This window comes from Gossypium arboreum, chromosome 3, assembly GCF_025698485.1.
Source record: "Gossypium arboreum isolate Shixiya-1 chromosome 3, ASM2569848v2, whole genome shotgun sequence".
In the NCBI taxonomy this organism is placed as follows: Eukaryota; Viridiplantae; Streptophyta; class Magnoliopsida; order Malvales; family Malvaceae; genus Gossypium; species Gossypium arboreum.
The window spans coordinates 11,025,942-11,037,872 of NC_069072.1; the positions used below are offsets into that span (position 1 = coordinate 11,025,942).

The window sequence follows — 11,931 nt, forward strand, 5'->3', positions numbered from 1 at the left end:
AAATTAAAAACAAGTTGAAAAAATAAATTATATTTAAAAAAGTATACGTAGTGTTTTTTAAAGGTTAGTTCTATTAAAAGGTTATGATAATTATATTTTAAGTATTCATTAGTTAAAAGTTATATACTAATTAAATTTTACGTAATAGTTAGGATTCAATCAATTACTATTTAAAAAAATCACTGGTGAAAAGAATGTAAATTGTTAGGATTAATGAGTTAGAAGGATTTCAAAAAGAATGAAGCAGTGAAGTAATGGTTCTTTGAAGAGAAAATATTGAATCATATCTAGTCGACAATGGCATCAGAAAGATAGGAAAAAACATTTTAATTAATGATGAAGTAATATTGTAACATCTGTAATCCAGCCTAAACGTTAAGTTCGAATTCGAAACATTACATTGACCTGCATAACTATTGGAGTTTAAAAATAGTTGCTTAAAACATCTATTTTACTTTTTGAAGAAACTTAGCGGGTTTCAAAAATATTTGTGATTCAGCTTCAAAACTAGTTGTTTTTAATAATTAATTTATAAAAGTGATTGGCAATTTAAATGTTTTTCGAAGCCTACTTACGTAATAATGCAACGGAAAAGTGATATTCAACATAGTCCCAATGAAAACCAAATTTTATGCATAAATAATTAGAACCCATATTTCAACTTCCTAAATTCAAGTTAAATGTCCTGCATGCTATAAAAACTTAAATCCTAAGTATCATGCCACAATTCAAAAATAAAATATGCAGTCTCTGAATACCGAAAAATTTCAAATAATAAATCTAAAATACTTTTATATAAAATAAAATAATTTCAAGCTGAGACCCTCTGTATGTCGTGTACGCGTCCTAAACTGGTGGGTTATCTACAAAGATGGAAATTAAAGGAGAGTAAGCTTAAGAAGCTCAGTGTGAGTCTAATAACAAGCAAACCGGTACAGAACAATAAACAAGCATACAAATTAACAGTTTTAAGAATAATTGCAATCATATGGAATAGAAGAATTTCTACCGTTCATTCGAGCATGCTTATGAAAGTCAATGCAATGCATAAATAATAAGAAAGATCCTATCCATACTCCGCTACACTCCTCAGTAAGAGCTCCCTAGGACTCTTCCAACCATAACACTTCAGTTTGTGGATGAACCACCAATATTTGCAGATAACTGCCAGTAGTAAAAATTGCAGATGAACCACCAATATTTTTAAAAAATAGTTTGTAGACAAGCTACCACTTGGTTCGTGATTGAACCATATGTTTGCAAATAAACTGCCACTTGTTATGGATGCACAAATATTTGCAAATGAAAGCTGCCAGTAATTTGTCGATGAACCACCAGTGTTGCAGATTATTAAATTGCTAATACTTCCTTCGTACAATCGTCTCACCCCATGCAATGCAGTATGACATGCTTGGAATAGTATTTTGTAAAAATATTAGACATGCTTAACATGTTTTTAGTTCAACAGTAACATTAGACATGCTTATCATGTATTCAGTTTAACAGTAATAGTAGGTATGCTTAACATGTATTTGGTTCAACAGTAGCAGTAGGCATGCTTAACATGTATTCGGTAATACAGTAGTGTGAACAACAATAATAGTTCTTAAAAAATACAGTGATAGTAAACATATAACGGTCACATATCAGACATCATAACAGTAGCAAATCAGTTATCAATTCACAGATTCTAGCATATTCATAATATCAAGGACTCAATTGTGTGAATAAAATGTCTAAAGGCAATTTAGGGATTATGCAGGGACTAAATTGAATTGTTCACGAAATTCTGAGAAAAATTGTAAAGCAAAGGTCCCACGACCGTGTGCAATGCTATAAGCCGTCTAGAGGGGTTATACGACCATGTGGCTAGGTCATGTAACAGACTGTAATCGTGTGGCAATTGCAAAGATTAACCTACAAGAGGGACACGACCGTGTGGGAGGTTCTTGGTCGTGTGGTTCACGAACTAACCTAGGGTTTATAGGGCACATGGCCGTGTGGGGGGCCGTGTGGCCCTAATCCTAGACACAGTTTGCCACGATTCACTTGTAAAAGAACACACACCTTTAGAAAAAAAATCCTAGGGTTTGAAAAGAGAGCAAAATCCTAATTTAATCAGAAAAAAATGGTTGAATTGTCTAGGGTTTGAAACCCTAGGGCGGCAAGGGTAAATATCCCAAAGTTTTGGGTCGAAAAAAACGGAGAGAAGAGAGTGGCTCAGACCTAGGTCACTTAGAGAAGGAAACTAATGCTTAACCGTTGGATTATTACCCATTTCTTGTTAGGTTTTATCCCCAACAATATATATTTTAGTGTAACCTTTATCTTAGATTGCTGAAAATAAAAGGAAAAGAAATGGGAGGAGTGGGTTTCAAACCTAGGACTTTTAGGGAAAAAAATATCTTTTAGCCATCAAACCTAAAACATATTTCTTATCTACTCATTGCAATATTTTAAGGCATGACAAATATATTATTAAGATATTATTAATTTTACTTGAAGTTGAAAACATATGAGATGGGTGTCTTACTATTACACCCAATTACTTGTTTGTTATTAAACGTATTTATTAATTTAGTGTAAATATATTTCTTATTTATAATGAATTATTATAATTATTGTTGCTTTATTTTATATTTTTAATTTAATATTATAATTCATCTTTTATATAATTCTAAATTTAATATCATTTTTAATAGTTTTATATATTATTCAATGTTTATATGTATTTAAAGGAGGGCTTACTGCATACATATATTTTTAAATATTGTATGATTACTTAAGTTATGACTCAAGCTTCTTTTATCTATATAATATTATTTATTTTAAATATTACATATATTATTTTATATAAAAATATATATGTGTATATTCACATGCAACGATGAAAAAGAAAAGTTAAATTTCGCCATTAGACATATAATAAATTGTGGATTTAGTGATTATACTTTAATTTAATTAATTTTAATTTCTATATTTTTATAATTTTAAAATTTAAGTTCTGTCTCAATGGTAACAATTAAATTTTTTGGTTAAATTACGTTATTAGTCTTGTATTATATGTAAAATTATAAATTTAGTCATGTTCACCAATTGGATTATTCTTAGTAGTTATATTTTTAAACTTCAAAATTTTTACCTCAATGCAAACGACAATCTTTAAATATATTAACTGGTTTTTGTGAGTAATATGTGAAAATAACAAACAGACAATATATTTTTACATGTGATAAAATGTTTGACACATCAAATTTTAAAAATAACAATTTACTTAATGAAATTAATAATTATTATTTAGTTAAGACTAAATTTTTCAAATTCTAAAGTTATAAAGATTGAAAATGAACAAATTAAAGTATAAGTACTAAATTCAAAATTTACGCAATTACAGAATTTGACAAAAAAAAAAGAAAACTAATGCATCATAAAAAAAAATTCAAATGCAAAATGAGGGCTAGAAATTTTCAGTTCATATGTAACTATATACCCCACAGCCTAGCTATAGTCCCCGGTTACCCACAGTCGGCTCAATACAACCCCCAATCCCCAAAGCCCAAAGCCAAACTAGTCGAGACTGTCCACGTGCTCAAAAAGCTGCCACAATCTCTGTACATAAACCAAAAACTTTCGCCTCTCTTCTGTCCACACGTTCCATTACTAATATATATTTTTATTTGACAAATCATGTAATATAAAAAAAAAAGTTATTTTATTTACTTTTTAAATGGTTTGTTTAGTCTTTATTGCACCGGCTCTTTACGAGGGATTTTGATCCTGACCTACTTTATATAGATTATGTCACATATTAACTAAATTTTATGAAAACATTTTAATTATTTTAAGTAATTTTTATAAAGCTTTTTTATTAATTTATAATCTAATATATATTATTATAAATTTAAGGTGTACCCAAATCAAGTTGAGATTAACTTTTATGGGCTTTAAAGTGTTACAAGTAATACTCTCCTTCTTAGGGTTAGAACTTGTATTATCAAATTTGTAGGTGAGGCTACAATTATCAAAATCCTTTTATTTATTTTTATATGAATAAGAGTACTTATTCCAGTGAAGAATTTTTTACATGTGATAATTACCGAATAATATTGTTACAATCACACATTTCATTTTTTTTTTTAAATTCATGCTCATGGCATTTAAATAATTATCCTTGATGGATTCTAATATCACTTGCTACATTTTTTTTTCACAAATAGCTAACTCATCATGAACAAGAAATCTTTGCAACTTAAGCTCAATACGTAACTTGTAGGATGAGTACACTCTTATCAATGGGCTATCACAGATTTTATTAAGCGAAAGAAAACCTTTAGTTTACAAATTCATGACTCGATCCACCTCTTTCCCATGTATGATCCGCCCGACACTTGCTTGAAACCATTTGTTAGCTTGTTAAGTTTCTTTTTGGGCGCTGTGTGCAAACCAGATAAATACTTGATAAACATAAGAAAAATCTTTCTAAAGGAGAAGATAAAGATGAAACAATTTTTAGAACCCATCTTGAAATCGATTGGTTGGATGATCCAAATGCTTCTGTGTCACGTCTCTAAAACCAGAAGCTACTCGTCCTGACCCGATCAAATCCGCTCCACGGGTTGAACCATGACCGAACCCATTTCCTACTGGGGCTCCAATGCAAGTGTAATTAGAGTCGGATACACCCAGATAGTTTAGGTTTTGGGGATGATATTGTGAATGTGACAAAGTGCTGCTTCCGAGGGCATGTCCTACATAGTAGTCGTTGACTGAGTGAGCTGGGTATTGGGGAAGGTGGGAGGAGCTGAGGCGTGAGGGCGATGGTTGTAAATATGGTTGCGGTGGCTGTAATATTGGAGTTGGAGGCATCAAATTTGATGAAGCAGAAAACAATCTTGGTGGGCAAACTGTTCTAAATGGGAGTGTTGGATCACCGAGATTGCCTGCGGGATGGTAGCTTGGATGGTAGCTGCAGTCATTGGAACATCAGCAACCGCAAAATGAAGTAATAAAGGATAAAGATGAAAATTGGAGTAGCAGAAAAAATCCGTCTCTATACATATGTGTCAATCTTGAAGGAACATACCCTGGATTCCCTGGGGTGGCCAAGTTATCGTTACTGAAAACCAGCTGCCGAGCCCGGTTCAGTGTCTCTGTCTCCCTTTCTGACCACCCAACAACAGCAATCAAATCAAATCAAATAAAATAAAACACTAGTGTCACAACCAGACCAAGAAATTCAGCAACAAAACCAGCATATATAGTTTTCATCAAGATCGATGTGACCAAGCCATCGTCATTATAACAACCTTTGACGAATCCCCAAAGTGTGTAAAGATAGTGACCTAGCTAATCTACCTCAAAAACCATGTGGGAATAAACAAGTGAAATGACTTGCCTTGGCGATGGCGGTTCATGTGTCCCCCAAGAGCTTGAGATTTGCAAAACTTGAGCGAACAAAACCTACATTCATAGACCTTCCCGCACTCATCTTTCCCATCCCTGCCGCCGCTTTTCTTTGTCCTATAGCCTGCTTCAAACAACACCAATTAAAGCTCTTCCCACGACACCATTCTTGCCCCAAACCCCCAACCCTAATCCATCCAAACCCAACAAAAATTATTTTAAGTTTCAAACCCTCAATCTCTTGCTCTTTCCTTTTCCACCTCTTCCTTTTATATTAAACTTGTGCTCCTTTTGAAGTTTATAAACACAGCTAGGCCACTCTATATAGAGTGTTGAAAAGCGTGAAGCAAAAGAAAAAGAAAACATATCTTTTCTGTTCAAATCTAGGACGAGAACCAGAGTGTGTGTATATATATGTGTGTAAATATATTTTCTTCATTGTTGTTTTATTCAAGGCTTATTACTAATATCATAGTAGCAGATATATACCAGAGGACCCTTCCTCAAACACCTGTTTACCATCCCTAGTGTATTCGTCGGGCAAGTTGTTGAGGTCTAGGGGGTTCTTCTCAGGTCTCCTGCAAAACCAAAATAGAAAAATCAATTAATTAGGAGATGGTAGAGAAAGACAGTAAAAAGGAAAAAAAGAAGGAAAAAAAAAGGGGTAGAAGATGAAACCTACATGGATGGTACCGACAGAGAAAGACAGGAAAAAAATATGAGGTGAACAACGTTTCAGATGGGAAGATAACTAAAGCTTTAGAAAATTGTAAGACTTGAGTTTGGGACTGCAATAGAGAGGGTGGTTGAGTGAAGGTGGAGAAAAGGAGCATTGAAAGTTCTCTATCAGTTTCTCTGCCATCCTCTTTGGACTCATCTCCTCCCCTCTTTCTCTCTCTTTATCTCTTTTCTCAATTTGAAACAACAATAAGGGACAGTGGCTCTCGCAACTTGAAATAGGAGATGGCCAGTATTTGTGTTTATCAACTCTTTAGTCATTTGTTGCTACTGATTTCGTTGGTTTGATAGAAACACGTTTGCCCTTTCGAATGCAACTCTATTATACCCTACTAAACTATTTCCATCAAAGATAACCCAAAACTTCAAAAACGTTCAGAGATCGTAAAGTGTTAAATGCAATATATTACATTAGTAAAGTGTTAAATGTAATAATAAGATATATTGCATTAATTTAAATTCAAACCCTAAAAGTATATTGTTAGGAAATACATTTGCAAACTCTAAAAAACTTAGTCTTTATAAACCAAAATCAAACATAAATTGCTGTTCACAATCAGACATGCATATAAGAAAATGGAAAATTGAAGGACATGGTTTAGAGTTGAAGATTAAGGTTGGGAAATACTCATAATGTGAAGAAGTGGGTGTGGTAAAAGTTTAATGGTTGGTCCCCATGTAGGTTGAAGGGCTTCCTGGGCAATATCATTGTACCCTGAGCTTTGCCATGAAACAATGAACTGTTTCTCTATTTTTATCTTTTATTTATTTAATTTGCGCAGCATGGAACAAGGAACCGTTACTATCAAGATCTCATTATCAGGTTTTTTGTGATCTAAGTTGGATGTAGACTGAACCCCACAAAGTGTTGTTTTATTCTTTGGAACTCCCTTCGTTGCTTGATCAATGCCCTTCACTAAAACCAATATTTTATTTTGGTTTATTTATTTATTACGTGTAGAAATTAATTGATATGTTGTTCTACCATGCAGCTACGCTTCTTTATTTTTCCTCTATTCTGTAAACTCTCCCAATGCCTTCTGTTAATGCGTTGGCTCGAATTCTACTTAGTACATTTTACGTTTGTTAACGCATAATATTATATATGAGTCTAAAATTTTAATTAAATTTGTTTATATTTATAAATGATTAACCTTAAACTTATTTTAGACCTTTGAAAAATATATTTATATTATTTTTAATTTAATAATTTAATATATTTTTATTTATTAAAATTTTATATATGGTCACCTTAACATTTTTAATATTTATATTATAATAATATTATATAATTTTTGTTAAAGTTCAATTTTTCAATTTAATATTATGCTTAGATCTTGAAAGTTCAAACTCGAGTATGACTCATTTTTAAATATGTCTAATTTTTTACATATACTTATTTTTCGAGCCAAATTTTTACCCATATCTATTTAAATTTCGGACTAAACTTTGAATTTAAGTGAACAGATTTACTCATATGCAAACTATTGGAATTAAAGATGGTTGGAAAAAAGAGTGAAAAAATATGATAGAAGTTTCATTTTACTTTGTTCCAAATATTACCTTTTAATTTATCAAAGCTATTAAAAATACAATTTTAAAACTATGGTCAACATGGTTAGAGTATTTTGTTTCTATTTGGTTCAAAATTAAAGTTCAATTAAAAAACTACTCAAATAAATCTAAATTCAAAAATATCCAAATAAAAAAATTAATTTTCAAAATTACAAAATTATCATGACACACACAAAAAAAAGTCTTTTTCATTATTCTTTTCATTTGCGAAAATAAATAGAGTTAACTATATAAATAACCATTCAATTATTAACGGTTTTAGTCACATAAGTTCAAATATTTTTATTTTAGTCACTAATATTATCAAAATTTAAGATGTTGATCATTCATCAATTAAATTACTAAAAATGTTGACGTGACATTTTATTGGTATAATAACAATTTTAGCCTTATATTGTTTACAGATTATATCAATTTGGTACTAATTAAAAAAATCAAAACGTTCTATAAATTTAGTCTTAATTATAAAAAAGTAGTATTTAAATTTAAAAAGTAAAAATTAAAAATATTTAAAAGTTCATTTTTCGATTAAAATACATACAAAATTATAAATAAATGAACACCCATTTTCTCCTTGTCAAACATGAAATTCATTTATTAAAATAATAATTTTATAAATAAAATAATTTTCTTTAAAAACCTCACTAACAAGACTTAAACTAGATTCAAACTTCTCTCTCTTGTTTTATTTTATAAATAATAATTTATTTATTATATGTCTAGCTTTTGTTCCTTAGTCCTCACTAAATTTGCTGCGTTTGGCATCACCTTCACTCACAACCACTAGCACCAACAACCCTTTCTCTAAACTCCTCAATTTTCACATCCTTCATTATTGTGTCATTGACCTAGGAATCAATTGTAGAGTTGCTGGCATCGCCTTTCACCTACTAGGTCTCCATAACCTCATCCTCACCTATATATTCCCAAATGCCTGCCCTTAAGTACAACCTCATATGCAACAAACTCGTTCTAGGCAACTACCTAAAGACATCGTTTCTTACCTTTTTCAACCTCAAACTATAATTTTTGACCCAACGTGTAACACCCCAAATCCTAGAAGTTATGACCGGATACTGAGGAATTACATCGACTCATTCAAAGCTTTTGTTCTAATCAAACTTAGTGCATGTTCCAAAATATAAAATTCTGGCAAAAACTCTCATAGATGATTTGAAAAACCAAAGTTCGAAACACTTATTTAAAGCCTAGAACTCAAATCGCCTTTTGAAAGTACAAATGTTGGCATATCATTTTCAATATTAAAACAATCATTCGTTAAAAACCATAAATTTTATTTATAGAAATACTTAAGTGACTACTTAATCCTGCAGCGGAAAGATTATCAAAACTTTAGTTTTGAAAACCGTAATCCATTTTTTGTTAACTCATATGATTTTGTAGTTTTATGTTAGAAAATATCAAATACCGACAAATAAAAAATCAAAATCGAAACCAAAATCAAGCCCAAAACAAAACCAAAACTGAAAACTTAGTCCAAAAATCAAAAGTCCGAAAAAAACTTAATTAACTAAAAATAATCAAACCAACTTAAGTGTAAAACCAATCTGAGCTCCCGCACACCTTTCGGCCTAAGTTGGAAGTTAACCTGAAACGTATTAAGCAAACAAATGAGCTAGAAGCGCAGTGTGTGACTCAAACCACAAACATAATTTTATTTAACAAGCACATATGTAAATGTCATCACAAAATTTTACTTATAATGTACAAATATCATATCAAAATGTTGTATTACCAAAAATATATATCATATCATTATGTCATATTTCCAGAACATATTTCGGATCGGGATATCATATTTTCATAAACATATATTAGACCAGATTGTCAAGTTTTCAGAAACACATATATTATTGCAGAATGCCATATCAAACCAAAACAAATGCAAACACAGATCCAACCCCCATCCGTTACACACTAACTCCGTCCAACCAATCACACCAGTTAGGACTACAAGAATCTATCCATCCAATCACACCGAGTCGTGATGGTATGCCACTCATAATGGTGCAGTTGAGCTGCCAAACATATATTGCAGTTTAACTGCTGAAAATGTAGTAATACTACCTGAAAACACTTCCTCCAACATCAAAACCCACCCCGATGCACATGTAGAATCATAATATCATATGTTCACATTACATAATAGAATCAAATAGCTTCTCAGAACAGATAACAGAACAAGTATAACACATATGGTTTACAAAATAGTCATGCTTAACTCACATACCTACTTGTAGCAAAACATAACACATTATTATACTTATCGAAACTTATTTAACATGCCTCATACACTTACCCATGTTTGTTTACTGAAACTTATGTCTTTCTGGACCTATATAATACCCACGGACCCAATTTCCGAGTCCCTTAATTAACCCCTAATTAGGCCTCAAAATTGACTTGAAAGGTCCACACGACCCAAAAACCTAGCCCGTATGGTCCACACTGCCTACCACACGGTCCATGTAATTTCACACGGCTGTGTGCTCCATATGGCTTGGCACAAGGTATACCACACAGGCTACTTAATTACACATGGTTGTGTACTTTACACGGCCTGACACATGGCCTACCACACGGCTGTGTGGTGTACAGAGTCTACCACACGGCCATGTGGCGCTTGACAGTTTCGAAAACAACCCCTATTTCGCAATTTTCTTGAGTTTCGAACAAGGTTTCGGGCTAGTTTCATACACCTGATGATGTTTCAGACTGACCACACAATCGAGCACTTCATAATCCTACATACGACGTTAAATCACATCTATTAACAAGTGACAACCCACATCAAAATCTTGAATACCAAAATTAAAACTTAAAACAAAACTCCTCGAATTGTTAGACTAACACTTACCTCAGACCTCACAAAAATAGTGGCCAACAACAACTAATTCACTGGACAATTGGTTGTTTCACAGTCAACACCAATAAAAAGACGGCGAAAGATGAAGATTTGACAACACAACAAACCAAAGATTCGCAGGAGAAAATGGATCACAACAGAGGCGCAACGACAAAAAAGAATGAAACAATTTGACAGAATTGCAAAACAAAATGGCAAAAAGGAGTAGTGGGGGAAAAACAAAAGAAAGAAGAAGTAAGAAGGGGGAGAGAAAAAATTGGATGGAAAAAGGAAAGATATTTGGGATAATTTTCCTACTTTCAAAACTACCCACAATCCCACCACCTCCACTAAAATCTGATAACTAGCCACCTATCAGATTCTCTAGAATACAAAACAAAAACAATTTTTCCACTTTGCACAGACAAGGTTTTGACACAAAATCTCTAAGTAAGCTAACACCTTACCACTAAACCAACAAACTCATTCTATCATCAATTGAACGAAAACAATAAATAAATAAGATGTTCAAAGATAAGGATTTAGGCAAAAATAACAAAAATGCAAAACAAAAGATTTAAACTCAAAACCTCTTGCGCCCAACTACAACACCTATCCACTAAACCAAATTAACTCACTTTACAAAATTTTCACAATCTTAACTAAAAATCAGGATGTCACTACTCTTGGTTTCACTAACCCGATTTTCGGGATGTGACACAACGTTAACATGATGGTCGTTAATGTTGAAAAAAGGAAAAAAAAATTGAATCGCTTAAGTCTTCTTCATGATTTTTCCTTTAAATTATTTTATAAACAAAGTATTATTTTAATAAATAATTATCATGTTAGAAAATGAGAAAAATAGATATTCATTTATTTATAAATATTTTTATAATTTTAAATGTGTTTTTTATAAAATCTTATGTATTTTTTATTGAAAATGAACTTTTAAATATTTTTAATTTTAAATTGTTTAAAATTTTAATTTTAAGAATCAAGACTAAATTGATAGAATGTGAAAGTTTAGGGCTAAATTTGTTAAATTTTTTAGAGTTAGGACCAAAATGATAGAACTTGTAAACATTGAAGAGCTAAATTTGTTATTATGCCAATAAAAATGTTACATCAACATTCCATTATTGATTTAACAGAAGATGACTAAAATATTAAAATTTGATAATATTAATAAATAAAATGAAAAAATTAAACTTAAATGTATCATGACATGAAATCTAAAATATAACGATCTAAATTCGAAAACTATCCAAAATAAGAAAAAGTTTGAGCACAGATTACAAAACCTAAACTTAATTAAATGACTATCTATTGTGTTTGATGCTATTCAA

The 11,931-nt window shown here is 31.4% G+C and overlaps 1 protein-coding gene across 2 annotated transcripts; it reads right to left on the bottom strand.

Annotated features, from left to right (window-relative positions):
• Window positions 1-4,279: 4,279 nt before the first annotated feature.
• Window positions 4,280-6,515, bottom strand: LOC108475797 (zinc finger protein JAGGED-like). 2 transcript variants are annotated; one of them, XM_053026206.1, is made up of 5 exons: window positions 6,086-6,515; window positions 5,893-5,981; window positions 5,396-5,530; window positions 5,084-5,162; window positions 4,280-4,966 (listed from the first exon to the last, which is right to left on the bottom strand). In XM_053026206.1, coding segments are annotated over exons 1-5 (762 nt in total). In that variant the 5' UTR covers window positions 6,088-6,515; the 3' UTR covers window positions 4,280-4,509. The 2 variants fall into 2 exon arrangements, 1 of the variants encoding a protein (XP_052882166.1); XR_008280390.1 differs by lacking the exons at window positions 4,280-4,966; window positions 5,084-5,162 and having other exon boundaries at window positions 5,393-5,527.
• Window positions 6,516-11,931: the final 5,416 nt, after the last annotated feature.

Bases quoted from the DNA above. Each gene is read 5' to 3' on its own strand.
- LOC108475797 (XM_053026206.1), bottom strand. The intron at 5,163-5,395 runs GCAAGTCATTTC...TTGGGTGGTCAG, and splicing joins CATGAACCGCCATCGCCAAG to AAAGGGAGACAGAGACACTG. The intron at 4,967-5,083 runs GTATGTTCCTTC...CAATGACTGCAG, and splicing joins GCCACCCCAGGGAATCCAGG to CTACCATCCAAGCTACCATC.